The sequence below is a fragment of the Tachysurus fulvidraco genome, chromosome 8 (genome assembly GCF_022655615.1).
Source record: "Tachysurus fulvidraco isolate hzauxx_2018 chromosome 8, HZAU_PFXX_2.0, whole genome shotgun sequence".
NCBI classification, from domain to species: Eukaryota; Metazoa; Chordata; class Actinopteri; order Siluriformes; family Bagridae; genus Tachysurus; species Tachysurus fulvidraco.
Window position 1 is genome coordinate 24025734 of NC_062525.1, and position 21044 is coordinate 24046777.

Below are 21044 nucleotides of genomic sequence, written 5' to 3' on the forward strand. Positions count from 1 at the left end.
TCCTCAGAGTGCTCAGGAAGAACAACATAGAGAGTAAGCTGCTGGTGTCCTTTTACCGCTCTACCATAGAGAGTGTGTTAGTGTACTACATTTCGATGTGGTACTCCAGCTGCACAGCAGCAGACAAGAAAGCCCTTCAAAAAATAGTAAGCACAGCCCAAAAAAATCACTGGCTGCCCACTACCATCCCTGGAAAGCATCGCTCACTCCCATTAACACTCTAGGGCCAAAAACATCATACAGGACACATCCCACCCAGGACACTGCCCTCAGGCAGGCGGTACAGATCATTAAGAGTAAAAACTGCCTGCTTTCAGAACATTTTCTTCCCAGTTGATATCAGGACATTAAACTCAATGCACTAATCTCAAAATACCATTCCAACCATGCTATTCTGTGATTTATAGTAACTTATTTCACTTAGAATCTCTTCTGTCTAAGCTGCTGCTATTCTTATATATGGTCACCGTACAATATATGGACTTCATTACTATCAATGGTCACTTTACTCAATGGTTGATTTATTCAGACTATTTAATGTGAATTTCACTTGGTGTATTTATGTGTAAAAGTGTATTGTTATTGTCTGTGGTTATATGTTTGTTTTTATTGTCTGTGATTATATGTATGTTTTTCTTACACCAATCAGGAGTAGCGCTCCTAATTTCGTTGTATGCATAATACAATGACAATAAATGCATTCAAAGGCATTCAATGGAGCTGTCTCTAGCTGACTTCCTCTTTGGTGGGATAGGAGGTCCCTCACAGCCAACTGTGCACTGGAAATATTTCTACAGCGTTTCCCTGATTTCCTACAAAAACAACTTACAGTATGACACTCCCTTGGTGGTGTGCAGGGCTTACTACCTTACTACCCTCTTTTCACCTACCCATTTATTCTGAATCTGATGACAGGATAGAATATGGACTGGAATCTTGCATTGTACATGTTCCTGATTTCTGGTAAGATCAGACTAGGTTTCTTTATCACTTCTATAACTCTATTTCGAATTAATGTTTTCAAATTCATGTCCATTTTTATCTCTACTATCACTATTGCAGGTCATATATTTACAACCACATTAAGGACAATTAGGAAGTCAAACAGGCATATTGTCACAGACCTCTGGTTTTACTGGACCACAGTATAAGGAAACATTGCTATGGGAATATCCATTAAGTGTACACTTTAACCTTCATTTTAAAATTCCTGCTTAACTGTTAGACTCAAATGTTTAAGTGTTTATTAATAAAGCGTTAGCTTTGACAGAGGTCATCTTATCCGGAAGAGATAATGTACAAGATGCTTTTTAATTGTTTGTACTTTTCATACCAGTTAGATTTTGAGGTGAAGATTTAAGTTATTAATGAAAGTGACATGAATGCAGCTTGAACTAAATAACTTTACTTTTAAGTGTAAAGGGCATTTGTTTGTACGTTAGAGTAAATATATTTGTCTCATGTGATCTACTATGTACTATTTCTTAATGTAAGATATACGTGTTTGTGTGAGAGAAAGTGAATATACAGTGAATATAAAGTGAGGCAAAATAACGGCCTTACAAACACTGTGTTCGCAAACACAGATGCACTGGTGAATTATATTATTAGGTTATTAGTAATATAGTGAGATTTTTAAAAGCCAAATATTAAATGCTACAATTGTCATTATTCTTCTGTTGTTGTAGATACAATAAGGGCGTCTGCCTTTATGTATGTAAATGTCTCAAATGTTACTCACTTTGGATAAAAGCTTCAGGAATATAAGTGTTGCATGCTGAAATAAATGAAGTTCTAGACGTGCATGATTTGATGGGTTCGTTTATTGTATTTTATTTTCTCTCTATGCTTACAAATGGAAGCGCTAATTCCAAGCTTTTTCACACACCAAAACCTATCCGTTTTTTCTTATTAACTCTTTGTTTCCAGTCCTCGCATGCACCTTTTTTTCCCTGCTAGAGCCCCCTACAGTTCGATTGCTAGCACAACATGCCTTCTTGAGCATTCATCACAGCAGATTGAGCAGTTTCATGCACTTACACAAACATTTCTCCAAATCAGACTTTATGCATTAAACCCATCATAAATCCAAAACACAAACATCAAAATGAACTACATAATGCAAATGGGGGTGGGTATTATTTCCTTCAAAACAGAAACATCACATTACATAAGTATGGAATAAAAACACTGTCAATAATAATCATACGTAATTCAAAGCATTTGTGTGTAAATTTTAATTTAGTTGTGCGTAATTAAGTAATTTAGTGATTTAAAACTATTGTACGTAATTATGTTTTTTGCGGAGTTGGATCCCAAAATCTACGTCCACGACAGTTTACAGATACAAGATTTTGTGTTTGTTCAAATACAACTCCAAAATGTACGACTATGACAGTTTACACACACACAACGCTTGTTTTCATAACACCTCTTTTTCATACACGAAGTGCGGTCTGTGAAACAACTGTCAAAAATACGTCATCGCATTCACAGGCATTACTATCCGTGGGAGGATGAATCGATTCCACGGAGTGCGCATGCGCCCCGCATTCTTAAACCACTGGCGCCGAAATGGCGGATTAGCAGCCAAGCGCTCACTCATGCTAATTATGATAAATTAATAAAGAACCACTTAATTACTAATCGCAACATGTCTAAAAGTAAACTATTGTCTTGTTTTCTTCTTAACATCGTAATAAAATGCCTTTTTCAGAAGATTGTACCTCAAATGGGCTCTTTGCAGAAACTAATTTATGATTATTATATCCCCTCAAATAAGTTGGCTACAGGTTGAGATTGTGGCTGCTATACTCTTACCAAAGAGCAGTTTATTTGAATTTTAAACACAGAATAATCATAATGATAATAATTAGTTTAAAATTGTAAATAATTATGAAGTGATGCTGACTAGCCTATGATTGAATTAGTTCACTACTATGAGCTGTATGTTTTGTTCAATATGTCTCCAACTCCAAAACACCTAGATAAACTACTCTTTGGTAAGAGTATAGCATTTGATCTTAGGTCTAGGGTATATCTGTGGTCTTGTCAATGTGGGGTGCTCCTGCCCATGACCCAGAGGATTCTGTCCATGAGCCACTGGGGCTCCGACCAATCCAAAAATAACTGTGAAGAATTGGTGTAAACCAAAGAGTTTTTAAAAGGCTGTTGTTGTTTTTTTGCAGGACATTAGAGTCAAGGGTATCTGTCAATGTCCCTTTTTTAAATCCAGTCACCGAGTTGACTTGTCTACACAGTTTACACAGAATCAGACAAACCCGTCAGACTTTGGCACCAAGACCACCGGACTGGTCACTCACTGTGCTACTCCTCGATTACCCCCTATTTTAAGCATGGCCTGAAGTTCATTTCATGGCCTGAAGTTCATTTCACCACTGTTTTTGTGTGTGGGTCAGCTGCACACTGTGACCCCTGGGGGTGTCTTAATGTGGTGTTCTCCATGAGTTAGAAGGGTGAAATGTGGTCTGGAGTGAATGAATTTGATGATTTTAATTTTAGCTCTGGTCCCACCTTCTTCCTCTCCGGAACTACCATCATTAATGCCACGGGGACCGCCTCTTTCCATGGTTTTAGGAGGTTGAGGTGGTAAATTTGCCATTGCCCCACGTCTATCCGTTTGCTTAATCTCATAGTCCACAACTCACTGTGTGACCTCAAAGGACCTTGCTGAATAATTTGGAGTTTGATGTGGGTAAAATGAGAACTTTATCTCCTGGTGTGAATTCTCATAGCTTGGCTTTTGGGGTGGCTGGTGGATTCAGCAATTGACATTTATGACATGCTGCACATCACACGCCAACATTGCTGCAAATGCCCGGCCAATAAAAGTAGGCCATTAGACTGTTCAGTGTTTTAAGTGACCCAAGTGATCGGCCGTTGGATTATTGTGTTCCTGGCCATGCCTCTTCTTCCACAGGATCCCTGTTGATGCATGTTATTAAGGTATTGGCACCAGTAGTAAACATCCCTTTTACTGTACTGGACATTTTTCCAAAAGATATTTTCTTATTTTGTGTTTTGATGATGACTCTATTCAGTTTCATCCTCATTAAGTTGTTCAGTAAGCCCGCATGCACTGTGGATGACGTGGAGTTATTCTAGAAAAAGCCATTCCACCTGGCGGAAAATTCAGTGATGAGTTTATGATTGATTGAGAATGCATTCGCCAGTTTTTACACATCAATAGCATTCAGACTATTAAAGATCAAATGTATGTTTAACTCAACTCTGAATCTGTCCAGAATACTTAGGTTCTTTCAAATTTCAATATCAAATATAGCTGCAAGCAGCGATGACGGGCCCTCGCATGTTTTTTTATTGCAATACGGTGCCTCCCAGAAAACAATGCACGGTGGGCAAGTGCATCAAGTGGGTAAATATCAGTGGACTATTTTATGTTGTTACTGACCCATTTGGGGACTATAGGTAAATGAAACCCCACATTTTAGACAAACGGGGGAGCTAGTTAGCCACTTAAGAGACACACCTTTGTCTGACCTTTTTGTCTACACTTAACAGCCGACAAATGTGAGGTACGTGTCAAATTTCAAGTTAATCTAAGCATGCCAAAAGCCTTAAATATGCCTGAAATACAAGTAAACTTTGAAACGATGCCATGGCAACAGTGTTTGAGATATCAAAAATCTGTTCACAATTTCGCATTAGATTCAATCGCATGAATCCTCTAGGAGGAGTATTTAAAAGTTCATTGCATGCAACTGTGAAAAAATACACCTTTGTGACTGACACACTTCATGGGGCCTGTTGGTGGCGCTATACCCGGGACTCACAATAAGCCCATCGATGCGATCGGAATCCTTGGCCGAACATACACACCACGTGTCATCACAATAAGACATTTTTTGGCTTAGATAGAAGACACTTCCTGTTTCTCTGAATTCGCCATACCTTAGTCGCCTCGCCATGGCAGCACCGTTCGAGATATCAAAAATCCCTTCGGAATTTAGCAAGTACAATGTCTCGGCATCATGATCACAACGTCAATCGCATGAATTCCCTAGGAGGAGTATTTAAAAGTTCACCTCATGCACTTCCTGTTGGGCTATCCAAAATGGCCGACTTCCTGTTGGGCAGAGCTCATAGTTTAGACCACGAAAGTTGTTCGGGTCGATGAGATCTATATGCATACCAACTCTCGTACATGTGCGTACATAATTGCCCGATCTGTGCACAGCCTTTGCCTGAGCCTAGTGTCGCATGACTCTGACGTGTGTGCCAAATTTCAAGAGTTTTCGAGTATGTTAAGGGACCCAAATTGACCAATGTGTGCACAAAAAAAAAAAAACAACAATAGGGCTTCTCACCATTAGGTGCCCGGGCCCTAATAAAATGCATATACAGTACTCTAATGTTAATTGTCATCTAAGTAATAGATAAATAATTTTGTTTACTATTAAAGTCATGTATCCTGTTTTTTTTTAATTTTTTTTATTTTAAATTATTTTTATTTTAGTATCTCAGTCAGTGTTGGCTTTCAACATTGATCCAAATCCATGGAAAGATTTTACCCAACCCCAAAACATAGCCTTCGGGTACAAGGTGATACAGAGAGATCGTGACAGGTGAGAAACAAATACTCCAATGACACGTGCCTTCTACTGTAATTTGTGGTCCATACATTTACATACATTTCTTGTGACAAGCCAATTACTCTGTGTATTTTAAAACAGTTGGTTTCAGCATTATTTCACTCCAAATTCCAGTCAAATGTATACATACAATAAGTTGACTCTTTCTTTAAAATCTTCTGATAGGCCAAGTATTATAATTAGAAATGATACAGGAATGTGTGGGAGGCTGTATTTAAAGGGCGGTGTCATTTTGCCCTTAATAGCTTAATCCAAGCAACCCCACCAAGACCTCAGAAGCTCAGATCTTCATTAGGAGGAAAGGTACTGTATCACAGGCCGCTCTAAAAACAATTGTGAATTGTATATAATGCAAATATTCAATTCAATTAACCTCTTAAGGATCTCCGCCTACATGACTTACCCAACAAAAAGTGGTACAGCTCCCACATACTTTGACACACAGGGGTGAGCCTGATCTCATTGGAAAGAAGAGATTCTCTAGTTTCAGAAACTAGAGTTTCAGATTGATTCTAGGCCTTACTGGCACAAAGTTACAGAGGCTAGAATGGAAGGTTTTCATTTCCGCCTGGGTTGTTTACCTGATAAACTGATTAATCTTATTTTTCTGGAACATGTTAGGGACCAAATAACAACTGAGGGTCATAGCCACATGTCTTGTCTTTCACCAAAAAAAAATTCAAGTCAAAAGACCCAAAAATGGCTTCAATAAAAATATTTTTCTACGGACATGGTCGTCTGGTGCAGCGTTTTTGTGTACTTGTTTACTGTATAACTTTGAATTAAAAGGCTGCATGCTCAGTTTAAAAGGCCTAAAACAAGCAGAGTCTCTCTCTCTACATGTCTAGTGTGTAAAAAGGCCTGTAACTTGACACCCTGAGCTGTGAGAGTGACAAAAGGTCAGGGATTACGCAAGAATTCTTCTGCGCAGCTTTTTCACGCAGATCCTGGCAGAGAAGACACGGCATGTTGCATATCGTTGGAATCGTCTGCTTATTGGCTAAAGAGCTGTATAGGTCCCAGCCCATTTCATTGCTATTGGAAGGAGTAATTGTCAGTCAAAGGTGGGTTCCCAAAAATGATGTCATGACATCATTGGCTTCTCAGCCGTCTATCTCTGCCATACAAGCACCGATTGGCTCAAGTGAGGGCTTGTTTGATTCATTAGGTCCTGGGCTATAAATATGACGTAAATTTAGTTAGCGCGGCAAAACGAGATGATGGCGCACTACTGTTTCCAGTTTTCGGAACACAAACGGAATATTTGCGGCGCGACCAAAGCGTTTTGGATTAAAAGGCTTACAGATTTCAGTTCCTTGGACCTGTGTGGATTTTTGTGGAATATTTGTTTTGGAATATATTACCCCAGTGAAGAAAGGGACGCGTCTAAATGTAAGGGAAAAACCGGTCTAGCGCCACCTAGGTCAGTTTTGTGTGTGGGCTTAAAAAAATATTGAGAGTATAAACTCTACTATTTAAATAGGTTTTTTCGTGTTTTTAGAGGATTTGATGCTTTAAAGATGAATTGAAGCTTGTTTCTGGGTCATCCCCTAGTGGTCACTTTGACTTCCCATACAATTTAATTTGTATAGCACATTTAACAGCGGGCATTCTCAAGCAGCTTTACAGGATCAGAAATTCTATGGTGTAAAGGAAAGACTCAGTAGAGATGATATAGGAAGAAACTAAGAGGAACCAGACTCGAAAGGAAACCCATCTTTTGACATATTCAACCCATCTGTGACATATTCAATAGGTGGTTTGTTGGTGCAGTAAATAAAGTTAGTTAGTGAAACTCCATGTGAAAACAGCAGATTATGAGAGTCGGGTAAGGTTCAGGTTCATATCGCTAACATTTTTCCTTTTCTTCTCAGTGTGATTGTGAGTGATCCATTACTCCAAAGTCAGAATCAAAGAGGGAAAGTCTACATGTGTGCTGTTAGTAACGGACAATGTTCACCAATGCAAATTAATGGTACTAACACAGACACAATTTTTATTAATCATAAGCTTATGCGATCTTTCCTCAAAATAATATCCCAGAAATTGTACTCCATTGACCCACATTTAACTACATACTAAATCTTGTCACAGTTCCCCCTGAGGTTGTCAACATGTCACTTGGGCTGTCAATGACTAAAGATCGCAAGTCTTCAAACGTAGTGGTAAGATACAGTACACTGGTATTTCAACTCGGGTAGAGAAAAACTCTATATTTCAACTCCGGTAAGGATTGATCTTAAATAGTGGGTCTGATATCCCATTGTAGGTTTTGTTTCTATATAAGAATCTAGATTTAAATTATCTGTGAAATGTGCATTTTACTTTAACCATTTCCCATTAAGTAAAAGGAAAAACATTATTTTTCAGGTCTGTGGCCCAACCATTCCCAAGGACTGTAAGCAGTTTACTTCATACAATGGCATGTGTTTTAAACTGGGTTCCAATAGTCCTATACCACGCACTTTGAGAGGTATTTCATATGAAGAACTAGCAGCAATAAAAATCCAAAACTTTTGTTCTCTATTCTTATAATTTTGTTTTCATGCTTTCTTTAGATTGTCCAACAAGAACAGACATTGCTTTCTTGCTGGATGGCTCTGGAAGTGTTAGCCAGAGTGATTTTACTATAATGAAGAACTTTGTTATAAGCATGATTAACGAGTTCAAAGACAGAGATTTTCAGGCATGTGCAAAAACCTCTTTGTCTATCTAATATATTTGAATGTTTTTATAGTTATGGGACTGAATACCCTGTTGCCAGAAACTACAGCTACATGTTTATGCATCTTTAAATACATTCCAAACCCAACTTAAAGTACCAAGATAAAATTGTTAAGAAGAAATAGTCAAAAACAATATGGGTCCTAATTAAGGTGGCAGAGCTACTGACCATCATTAGTGTTATATGAAAAAAAGAGAGCAGAACAAAGAACCAAGTTTCTGAAATTCATGACATTCCTCCATGAAACGATTGGAATAGCAAGGCTATTAATTTGTTTGTGCTTGACACCAAAGACATTGGGTTTGAGATCAAAAGATGGATATGAGATGAGAGTTTGGGATTTCTGCTATTTATATCTAGAAGTGTTAAACAACATAAAACAATAAACCTTTTGTAGTGGACCAGATAGTTTTAGGTTATCAAAACTATAGGAACCAATTCTTAGAGATATCTGGTTAATACACTGGCATTAAAATCATTATTATTAATTATTTTTTTTGTAAAAAGTAAATAAATAAATAGCTTACTGAAGCAAAATGTCCTTCTGGCTCATTATTAAAAGTTTAATTTATAACAAACAGCCATTTAATAAAGACTTTCGTGCTGGTTTTGCAAATTAGATTGTTAGAAACTTGCTGTAAAAAGAAAATACAATTTATTTGTGAATGTTATTTTCCATTTCAGTTTGCAGTTGCACAATATTCTTTAAACAGTGTAATACATGTACAATTCAACACATTTTCAAGCACTGAGCAAATACATAAAATCAGACAAGTGCGTGGTGGGGCCTACACAGCATCTGCTATCAACAAAGTTGTGTGAGTATCCTGAATGCATCTAAAAGCCAAAATGTTTAACATTGATCTTTATTATTAAAAAGATAAGTGGATGCAATGTTTACAATCAGTTCATTTGTTTTGTGCAGGAATGAAGTATTTACCACTAGGGCAGGGGCCAGAGAAAATGTTAACAGAGTGTTGGTGGTCATCACTGACGGCCAATCAAATGACACAAATCTACTGCCAGATGCTGTTCGGAATGCAGAGAGGAAGAACATTATTCGCTATGCTGTAGGGGTAAGAGATTCCCCTACATTGAATGGCTAGTCTAATTATTTGTCTGGAGTTTTCCCGGATTACTTTCTTTCAAGAGATTAATATGCAACATGATTATACATGAGACCCAGTTTTTGTTTTTAATGGAGACAGTAAATATCTATGTGCCCAATAGCATGTGAACCATAGGGTATAAATTCCTAATTTTGATAATTAAACTGAGAATGACTACACCACCCCACTTAACTTAGTGGGAGAAAATAAGACAACCTGCTCAAGCAATTCAATTGAATGAATTAGAAGCCAGAGTACAAAGGAGGTTACAATTTATTCAACAGTGATAAAATACAAGCTCCACATATACTGTACAAAGACTGTGAACAGCCCCCCCCCCCTTCAGATTTAAACACCCATTGGGCATAAAGGAATGAGTTCTAGCATTAATAAAAAATAAACACAATAAAAAAAAATCACATCAAAATTAAACCTGTATGAAAAATATTTCTGTATGAATTATATTTCACACCTCAAATCCAAAGAATAAACAAATAAGCAAACACCCAATACACAAGAACTCAATTCCTATACAAACCCACAGCACAAGCCAAGTAGGAGATCAAACTTATAAAAACAGGAGCGTATAATTTCATTATATTTTATCATGTATAATGGCGTAAAGAAATACAAAAAAATGGAAAAGAAAATAAATGAAAAATACAACAGGAAAGAAACAGTAACAGTGGTTGCCCAGTCAACAGCCAAAAGTACTCCTATAAATAAAAACACCTTTAATACATTTCAATTAAAACACAGCATCAAATATACACAGTATAAGACATGTGCATTTCACAAATCCAAATTACAGACCTCTTTTTAAAAGCCGGATTAACCTGGCTGCCTCATTTGAAGAGAAGCTTTTCCCTTTTGTCCAAAATGAATAAAATAGTTACATTTTAACATGAGATCTCTCCATATTACACAATAAAAGCCCCACACTTCAATGAGAATAAAAGCAGCATTATTACCTGGCTAATCACATCAGGTGCTATTGAGCAATTGGTTATTTGTTACACATCCTGTTCTGGATAGCTGTGCATCTGCATTGATGAACTGTAGCAACACAAACAACTATTAATTTAAGCAATATCCCGCAATTAGGCAAGTCGTGGCCTAATGGTTAGAGAGTCTGACTCGTAATCCTAAGATTGTTGGTTCGAGTCTCAGGCCGGCCACGACTGAGGTGCCCTTGAACAAGGCACCGAACCCCCCCCCCCCAACGCTCCCCGGGCGCCGCAGCATAAAATGGCTGCCTGCTGCCCACTGCTCCGGGTGTGTGTTCACTGCTGTGTGTGTGCACTTTGGATGGGTCAAATGCAGAGAACGAATTCTGAGTATGGGTCACCATACTTAGCCGTATCACTTTTCAATTATACGTTTCAACTCCTAAAACACCACTGCAGCATCTTTACCTGATAAATGACACTCCTTAAGAATGCCCAGCAGTCACTAAAGTCACTAAATCCACCAAATTGAAGAGGCAGAATTTCCACAGTGACTTTTAGGGCACACACGTACCAGAGGAAACGAAATGACACGATAATTTTTAACAAGATCGTGTAACAGACTAGTCGCAGCAGTCCTTCCAACGCACACACGTACCAGAGGGTACGAGATCAAACGATCGTTTCTCAGAGTCGCGAGACTTTAAACACCTGTGTAATTATCTTACACACCCTCTTAAAGCGATAGTCGTCTCATTCCGGTCACATCTATAAAGTCTACTAATATACGATGATATAATATTTTTAACTAGTTAGCACTTAGTATTACTAAGCATTAGTATTAGTATACTATGCTATGTTCAAAGTGTCTCTATTTATGCTGTTATTTTTTCTTCACTAGGTCGGCAATGCCTTTCAAACTAATGCAGCAGAACAAGAGTTGAATACTATTGCGTCGGATCCAGACAATAAACATGTATTTAAAGTGAATGACTTTTCTGTATTGAAGGAAATTCAAAAAACACTGGAAGCAAATATCATTGCAATTGAGGGTATGCAAGTAAACCTATCTTCAGAATCTATTGTAGCTACTGAAAAAAGAAAAGATTTGATTTTCTGGTAGCGTTTACAATAAGTGTCATTCGTGGTATTAATACTTTATTAGGAACCCAGGCTTCAGGAGACTCCACCAGGATGGAATTTGCACAGGATGGCTTCACTGCAGACTTTGATGAAAATGTAGGTAAAGCCTTTAATTCTTTTAATCAGCATTGATTAACATTAATTTTTTATTTCTTTTTTTACTATTAATTAAATATTACAAATATTATCTAGTTTAGTATCACATCTTGAGTCCTTGGTGTAAGCTGATATTTTTGTGTGCCTTTAGAGTGACATGATAATGAGTGCAGTTGGAGCATTTCAGTGGAAAGGTGGTTATCAGAAGTACAGCAGTACAAGAGGAACACCACTAAACTCCTTTCAGAAGGGCAACGGTAATGAAAGTTATCTAGGTGAGATGCCCTTCTAAACTAATCTAAGCAATGTCAATTTTGGGATATTACAAAATTAGGATATTACATGAAAAATGTTTTGTTCAGGTATCCATAAACACTTAAAACACTATATGGAGAAAAGTTGGCAGACACCTGACCCTCGTATGGGTCTTCTAAAAAACTGTTGCCGTAAAGTTAGTCACATTAACGTTAGAATGTCTTTGTAGGCTGTAGCATTAAGATTTCTTCAAGGGAACTAATGGCAATTTCAATGTGTATTGGATATTCAACACTTAGGTGTCAATATACCTTTATCCATATAGCGTGGGTTTGTTTATGTACTGTCAATATATATAATATGTAGAGGATCAAGGATCAAGGATTTTAAAGTCTTCAATATAAAAGATTTAACAAACGAGTTGAAGGTAGTTCATTGTCGAGTCGAAGGTCAATCAATCAGTTAACTCAACGTCTTTATGTACTATGTTCAGTACAAAGGGCTTCTGGAAACACTAATTAGTTAAAAAGACAGTTTTAACGAATGAGAAAAGAAGTCTGAATGTTTTAATTAAACCCAGCCGAGATGTTAACCAGGAGTCAATAACCAGATTTGTTTATAACTTTTAGCACTACTTGGTGAATTACTTGCTACCTTTTTTCTTTTTAAATAAAAAGAGAGAAATCACTCAAATATTTGGATAGCTGTCACAACTACATTTTCTGTATATCAAATAATGTGTTTGTATTGAACCTCTGAATACTGCATAATGCTAGGATATAAGTCAGGGATCAGACTGTGAGCAAACATGTAACATGACCAAGCAAAACTGCTACCTGCTTGTTCTGTGTTCAAAGGTTATTCCATGGCGGTAGCACAAACCTTTAAGCAATTCTACATCATTCAGGGAGCTCCAAGAGATAAGCACATGGGCGCAGTGATCATATACAATGGAGACAATGTCTTTCAGGCACTGGATCCTCCCGAGGTAATTTTATTCATCTACAGTAGTAATTGCAGTAAAAAATGCTGCATTGAGATGCATCTCACAGCTCCAGCACACACTGTTCAGTCCTAGGCCTAGTAATGTGAACTGTGTATTTCCCAGTCTTAGATGAAATTTAGACCCTGTCACCATTTTTTCAGCCTCAAATTGGTGCCTATTATGGTGCTGAGTTATGTGTTGTGGACTTGAATTTGGACAACATCACAGACCTCCTACTTGTTTCTGCTCCGATGTATAATGAGAAGGATCAGGAAGGAAAAGTCTTCATCTACACCTTTCCAGGATATTTTGGGTCCCAGGTAAAGAGTAAACATGACAATGATAAAGTACCAAAGCTGAAGTGTTGTCTTATTCTCAACATCTTCAACAATCCCGTTCTACATTAAAGGAAATTGCAGTTAGTAAAATTACAGTCTCAGAAGTCTCCACTTTTATTACTTTGTAAAAGAAAACTTAAATTTTATAAATAAATTAAAGTTGCTTCCTGTTTCTAATGTAATCTGTATAGAAGCTTTTCACAATTAATTTTAATACAATTATCTTGGGTACTAAAAACTCCATATTCACCCCATACTGGGCAAAAATTAACCTCACCCTTAAACCATCACATCATTGAGCAAATTGCTTAATTTTTCTATAATATTTGTCCCCAGCTTGGCCAGTAATATTAAATAGTATACCCTTGGCCAAGTGGCTTCTTTAGTCTAGAAACAAGTATCATATAGATTGTGTAAAATGGCTATATTGCTATATACATATGGGTCAATATTCAACTGTTTAGATGTTATGAGATCTTGAGCCTCCAAAATCTTATTAAAATGCTTATGTAAAAACAGGACTTCCTAAAATATATTGTTTAAAAAAATACATTTTGTTTTATAAGAAAACTGGCTGGTACAGTTTCTATTAAATATGACTGTATACCAGACATCTTCCAGTGATTTTATCCAAAAAGTGGCTTGTTACTTGAGTTACATGAAGAATTCTTCAGCAAACTGCAGACATTTTCTGTAAACATTTTACAGCTACAATACATAGGGGCAGTGAAAGGAATCTCAGGACAAAGGGGGAGGTTTGGCCTGACGCTGGCGAGCCCTGCAGATCTAAATGAAGACAGCCTGGTGGATGTAGTGGTAGGAGCACCTCTAGAAGAGAATTACCAGGGCAGCATCTACATCTTTAATGGGAGAAATGAAGACATTGCCCCAACCTTCTCTCAGGTCAGACAGGAACAAGTGTACAGCATATTATTATGATAAAGGTTTATTTAAAGTTTATTTAAGGTTTTATTAAGGTTTATAGGGTTGTGAAAGACCTGATGTTTCACATAATGTTTGAATTTGCATTTTCAAAATTTTTGGGTTAAGTTTTGGGTTAAATATAACCTAATGTGAGTCTTTTTTTTTGGCTCCAGCATACAACATAACACTAGAATTTGACCCAAAACCTCATTATAAAGCAGCCATAGATCTTATTCACAGGGAATTACGTTTTAATTAGTAAACCTCACAATTTATTTGCCATTACATTAAGCAGGATGTTCTTAATTACTTTAATTTTCAATACTGTAATTTTACTTATGTCCAACAAAACAAATACACTATACATACTTAACAAACAAGGCTTCAGTTGTAAGAGCTCTCTTCACTACATCGAAGAAAAAAAAGGGGTATTTTGTCTGGTCAAGGAAATGACTGTCCTTTCTGGACCAGTAAATTAGGCATGAGGAGCAGAACCCCATTCCCACCACAACCCCCTCGTCTACTTCACTGTGTGTATTTTGGCTGGAAGTTCAGCTAACACTAGCATCTATCATCTACAGACTCACATATGATCTTATTTGAGTGCATCAGTATTCAAATATTAGAATTATCATGATTTCTAATTTTGTAAATAATAGTCCTGTAAATAATTTTCTTTTTCTGTTTTTTTTCTGACAGAGGATAACAGGCTCGTCTGTGCGCAATGGACTGCAATTTTTTGGTATTTCTCTGAGTCCATCTGCTCTGGACCTTAGTAAAGACCAACTGCCAGATCTTGCTGTCGGTTCCAAAGGAGCTGTCTTGCTTTTAAGGTCTGGCATTTCAGTTCTGATATGTTAATCTGGGTTATGAAGGGATGACGTTATCAAGTTCAACACTTTTCATTGTCACTCCGGGGTTTGGGACAGTCTGCTCTAAACCTAGATGTGGTATCATTGTGTCCTGCTTCACCTGGAAAATGATATGGACTGAGATTTTTTAAATTTGGTATACACAATATTATGGTAACATTTTTCACTGTGAGATTTTTAAGTCATACTATAATAGCATTCACCTTTCTGGGTTAATACTTTATGGAACAACCTTGATCTGCAAGATATCTTTCCCACTAGACCACATGTATCTATTCACATTTGAATCACCAGCATGAACCCTGAACGTAGAATCACTCTTTAATAAACCCAGCTTTATGGAATATTCAGGCGACCAGCTTCTTCCATCTGAACTTTGGATCTCACCAGCAACTACAATTGTGGTTTCTTCGTTACTTCACTGACTATGAATACCTTCCTTACTCAGTCATTGACTATTGGTGAATGTCCTTCTTTGGGCTCTTCTGTGGCTTTCTAGGAACAGGTGTATTTATAATGAGATAATGTGGAACTCACTGAGGATAATTGAAGACAGATCAGATAATTAGGTCGCTTCTGATAGCAAATGGCAGCACCAGAAATAATGCTTCTGCTCAACAGAAGTCTCTGAGTCTGCTTAACACTCTTAACATGTTTTTTTTTTTTTTTTTTGTAAATAATTTGGATTTTGCCCCTCTGTGTGATAATATGGACTTTTACGGTCAAATCCAAATTAATGTTGAAATGCTTATACGTAGTTTGATGTTCCATATGCATATTTACATTGTGTGTTGTGTTTTGTGTAAATGTTCAGATCCAGACCCATTGTGGATTTGCAGAACACAGTAACTTTCATCCCGTCCAAAATTCCCACCAAAGACTTTGACTGCAACAAAACTTTAACAAACACAGTAAAATTGTGTTTCAAAATGACGAGGCGGAATAATGACAAACAAGGTACCAATATTTTTCTACATTTTTTTAAACACATAATCTTTGCCTTTCTCATAAAATTACAAGGGAAATGTTTGACTTCAGGAAGCTTATCGTTGTGGTTATTTCTTTTTCTTTTATTGTGTTTGTTTAGATTTGTCTGCAAAGATAAACTATACATTAACACTTGATGCCAAACGACCGAGCTACCGGGCCTACTTTTCAGAAATAAAACGTATTCTAACTGACACCATAGATGTGTTGCTGCAAGAGAAATGCAAGGAACATGTATTCAGTCTAGAGGTATTTGAAATGCTCCTTTTAAATCTTAAATGGGGGTGTAGTTGAATGACAAAAATGCTGATTAACATTGATGACACATTAGATTTCAAGCTAATTATTTTTACATTATACCTTCATTTATAAATTTTGTGTTTAAACATGAATTACAAAGGGTTAGTGAGTAATAGACAGGATCCAGAGAGAAAGTAAATTGCCTCCTTACTAATTGCTCAAGCCCCTGAATAAATTTAAAAAAATCTCTATGATATACTTATTTAACCAGACAATCTTAAAACCTCTTACGGGTCGCTGTGCCATGCACGGCACGGAAGTAGAAGTGACCACTAGGGGATGACCCAGAAACAAGCTTCAATTCAACTTTAAAGCATCAAATCCTCCAAAAACACGAAAAAACCTATTTACCTAGTAAAGTTTATACTCTCAATAATTTTTTTAATCCACACAGGTCCAAGGAATTGAAATCTGTAAGCCTTTTAATCCAAAACGCTCTGGTCGCACCGCAAATATTCCGTTAGTGTTCTGAAAACTGGAAACAGAAGTGCGCCATCATCTCGTTTTGCCGCTCTAACTCCTAATTGGGATATTCAAAAATTCAAAGTCTACGCCCAGGTCCTAACGAATCAAATAAGCCCTCATTTGAGCCAATCGGTGCTTGTATGGCAGAGATAGACAGCTGGGAAGCCAATGGTGGCATGACCTAATTTTTGGGAACCTGCCTTTGACCGACAATTACTCCTTCCAATAGCAATGAAATGGGCCGGGACCTATACAGCTCTTTAGCCAATAAGCAGACGATTCCAACGGTATGCGACATGCCTTACATTCTTTGCCTGTGTCTGCGTGAACTGGATGCACAGAAGAATTCTTGCGTAATCCCTGACCTTTTGTCCCTCTCACAGCTCAGGGTGTCAAGTTACAGGCCTGTTTTCACACCAGAGTGATAGAGAGAGAGTCTAGGCTTATTTATGGCTTGTCAGACTGAGCCTGCAGCCTTTTATTTCAAAGTTATATAGTAAACAAGTACACAAAAACGCTGCACCCGACGACCATGGCCGTAGAAAAATATTTTTATTGAAGCCATTTTTGAGTCTTTTGACTTGAAATTTTTTTGGTGAAAGCCAAGACATGTGGCTATGACTCTCAGTTGTTATTTGGTCCCTAACATGTTCCAGAAAAATAAGATTAATCAGTTTATCAGGTAAACAACCCAGGCGGAAATGAAAACCTGCATTCAAACCCCTGTAACTTTGTGCCAGTAAGGCCTAGAATCAAACTGAAACTAGTTTCTGAAACTAGAGAATCTCTTCTTTCCAATGAGCCTTTTCCAGGCTCACCCCTGTGTGTCAAAGTATGTGGGAGCTGTACCACTTTTTGTTGGGTAGGTCAAAAAGCTGCAAAAGGGGGGCAATGCTTAAAGGGGTTTTAATAAAATCAGACATTTTCAGTTAGCATTATGTCAGTCTAAGAAATGTCTTTGTTTAAATTTATTTATTTATTTTATCAATTAATCCTTATCAATCCTTGGAACACTGATCTAGTGTAATATGACTTTTATAAATGTCTTCATTAAGAATAATTGTAAGCAATTTTCTCTATAAGCAATGCTCTACAAGAAATGATTGAGTTTTCACACTATTTTGCATTAAATTTCCTAGAGGATCATAAATAGTCAATTCCCCTAATTTGTGGTGGTTCTTCAAACTTAGCTACATCACTACTAACTACTATTACACAACAATAATAATAATTAACATGCATTAATTTTGATTAATCTTCATATGCGTTTTCGAAATATTACACAACGATTTAACACCAATATTTCATGTGTTGTAGTGGATTAAATTCGGCCATGAAACATTTTATTAGCAAAGAGTCCTAACAGACATCTTGTGTAGGATGTCCAACGGTGTGTATATGAGGTGGAGGTACCGTAAATACAAGAGAGGATGTGAACACGTGTCAGCCAGCACATGTCCATAGACATGTGCTGGATAGACATCATTTTGACCCTTTTAGTTTGGTTTTTAAAATAATAAACACGATTGAAAGTTTCTTTTTCTGTAACTAATTATTTTCTCCTGCCTTACAGGCCTGCCCTAATGATGCACTAAACCCAGTAATTAATGAGTTAAAGTATACATTTGAGGGTCTTCCTCTTAATCAACAGGATAATTTGCGACCGATACTGCGACCTAATACAAAGACTACCTCAGATTATAACGTAAGTGCTGAGAGTCTTCAGCATTTCATATTAGAATTAAGACCAGCAGCAGCTCTCTTTCATAGCTTTTTACTTGCTAATAATCTTATCTAACATATTATGGATCATTTCCATAATGTTTATTTCTACAATAAAATGCCATTTTACACATCAGTTCTATTATCTAATTTTCTCAACCATCATAAAAATCATATAAATGTTTAAATGTTAGACCATGCATGTGACACCTTACTGTGTAAACCTTTTTTACAGCTGGATTTTGAAATAAACTGTGGAACTGATAACATCTGCATTGATAATCTCAAAGTGGATTTTAATTTTTCTGGGTAAGTGGAAACAGTAACACTCAAAACACTCAGCTTCCACTCAGAGATCTAAGAATGAGGATTTGACCTTGTGTTTTCTTTTTCTTTCCATTTTCAGATACTCAGTCATACAAGTTGGAATAATGCAAGAACTGAATGTAACTGTTTCCATAGTGAACAGAGGGGAAAATTCCTACAACAGTCGAGTAATTCTTAAGTACCCTTTTGGACTGTCTTTCAGGAGATCCGGCACTAAAGAGGCAAGTTTATAGCATAACAATGTGGCCACATTAAGTGTTGAGTTATACCATAGTTGAATAATGAAGTGAAGTGACATAAGGCTAAGTATGTCTGCTCAGAATTCGTTCTCTGCATTTAACCCATCCAAAGTGCACACACACACACACCAGTGAACACACACAGCCGTGAACAGTGTGCAGCTATTTACAGTATACTGCAGCACCCGGGGAGCAGTTGGGGGGGTTCGGTGCCTTGCTCAAGGGCACCTCAGTCATGGCCAGCCCGAGACTCGAACCCACAACCTTCGAGTTACGAGTCAGACTCTCTATCCATTAGGACACGACTGCCCTTGAGGTATTATTAACATTTAACACACAGTGGTGCAGCAGATAGCATTCCTACTTCACAGGTTCTTGGTCCACAGTTTGGCCCTGAACCACCTGTGTGGAGGTTTACACATGGGGTTTCTTCGGGTTCCATTGACTGGATAGTGGCAGTACTGTGATTTACTCAAAACCTTCTAATTAATTGCCCATAGTCTTAACCAATGAGCCACCAGTTTCCCTTAAAACCCATGGTGGCACAGCGATAGTGTTGCCACTTCATAGCTGCATATTCCCTGACTCCTCGGGTTACTGTCTGTTTGTATTTTTTCCTGAAATTCATTCATTTTCTACCGCTTATCCGAACTTCCTCGGGTCACGGGGAGCCTGTGCCTATCTCAGGCGTCATCGGGCATCAAGGCAGGATACACCCTGGACGGAGTGCCAACCCATCACAGGGCACACACATTCTCATTCACTCACGCAATCACACACTACGGTAAATTTTTCCAGAGATGCCAATCAACCTACCATGCATGTCTTTGGACCGGGGGAGGAAACCGGAGTACCCGGCGGAAATCCCCAAGGCACGGGGAGAACATGCAAACTCCACACACACAAGGCGGAGGCAGGAATCGAACCCCCAACTCTGGAGGTGTGAGGCGAACGTGCTAACCTCTAAGCCACTGTGCCCCCTTTCCTGAAATTGATTTAATATTGTGTGTCAACACAAGATGGCAGCATATAAACTCAGAAGGTTATGTGTTTGAATCCTATGACCACCAAGCCGTCTCTGCTGGGCCCTTGACCAAGACCCTTATTTGACCTAATGAGATCATTGTAAGCTGCTCTGGATAAGGCTAAATGTTTGTATCATGTCTGGTCATTGAATGTAACTTTCAATAGTCCAAAATGCACTGAGTATTGGGACAATCCCTCCAATCTGCAGAATTGGATCCTCTGAAAGAGAACTGATTGACACCTCCCTTCTCTCAGTGGCACAACAAGCCCAAAATATTCTATGTGGTTATTACAATCTATCCTGTGTGATTAATAGAGTGTTTATCACAACCCTTTAGGTCAACACATCCTGGATCCATATTCCAACTCCCACAAGAGAACCATTTCTCAAAAGGGTTCTTCTTACAATCCTTAGACAGGGTACATCATGTCCACAGATTACTGGTAGGTGAGGGGATGTGAAAGTATTACTTAGTGAATAGAGATTACATCAGATCAGTTGGTCCTGATGATAGTTTCAGGGATACAAACTGCAATTTCATCACTGGGCCCTAGACTTTGCAGTGCAATGCTCATTGATAAACTCCACATGTGGAAATGTGTTCAAACACTGGCTTGCTGGAGATATAGAAAACTGTTAATGAAAGGATTCTGACTGGGAGTGGTTCACCAAACAGAGATATCTACCGTAGATTTTCTGGAGCTGTGTGGTGCGATAAGAGTATGAGGAGTGTAGGTCATCTTCTAAACAATAAAGGTCAGTCTTATATTAGCAGTCAGGTCATTACAAGGTTATGCAGCTCTTCCCATCGGTCTGCACCTAGTAGTCATACCTGGTAAAAGTTTGATGAGCCACAGGTGAACCTCTTTATCAATTTCTGATTCCTGCTTGTGGTCAAATAAGGAATCAGACTAAACACTCCTGAATGCAAGATGGAGTGATAGAAGTGG

General features: G+C 37.8%; 1 protein-coding gene and 1 long non-coding RNA gene across 3 annotated transcripts in view; one reads left to right on the forward strand and one right to left on the reverse strand.

The window, feature by feature from the left end:
• The window catches only part of LOC125145310 (integrin alpha-M-like), a 115861-nt gene that overhangs the window by 85960 nt on the left and 8857 nt on the right, over positions 1-21044 (forward strand). The window contains exons 1-20 of one of the 2 annotated variants that reach the window (XM_047817108.1): positions 806-963; positions 5498-5606; positions 7508-7608; positions 7728-7798; positions 8004-8106; positions 8192-8319; positions 9043-9176; positions 9284-9434; positions 11316-11466; positions 11580-11653; positions 11805-11928; positions 12766-12896; positions 13055-13213; positions 13940-14134; positions 14855-14988; positions 15842-15984; positions 16115-16263; positions 18353-18484; positions 18737-18810; positions 18908-19049. In XM_047817108.1, coding sequence (XP_047673064.1) covers positions 924-963; positions 5498-5606; positions 7508-7608; positions 7728-7798; positions 8004-8106; positions 8192-8319; positions 9043-9176; positions 9284-9434; positions 11316-11466; positions 11580-11653; positions 11805-11928; positions 12766-12896; positions 13055-13213; positions 13940-14134; positions 14855-14988; positions 15842-15984; positions 16115-16263; positions 18353-18484; positions 18737-18810; positions 18908-19049 — 2445 coding nt within the window. In that variant the 5' untranslated portion in view covers positions 806-923. Of the gene's footprint in view, positions 1-805; positions 964-5497; positions 5607-7507; positions 7609-7727; positions 7799-8003; positions 8107-8191; positions 8320-9042; positions 9177-9283; positions 9435-11315; positions 11467-11579; positions 11654-11804; positions 11929-12765; positions 12897-13054; positions 13214-13939; positions 14135-14854; positions 14989-15841; positions 15985-16114; positions 16264-18352; positions 18485-18736; positions 18811-18907; positions 19050-21044 lie in introns of those variants that run through there. The other variant, XM_047817109.1, reaches the window with a different exon arrangement.
• Positions 13994-15056, reverse strand: LOC125145313. Its single transcript, XR_007143662.1, has 3 exons — positions 14853-15056; positions 14668-14670; positions 13994-14129 (listed from the first exon to the last, which is right to left on the reverse strand). It is a non-coding gene; the product is annotated as an uncharacterized LOC125145313 (long non-coding RNA).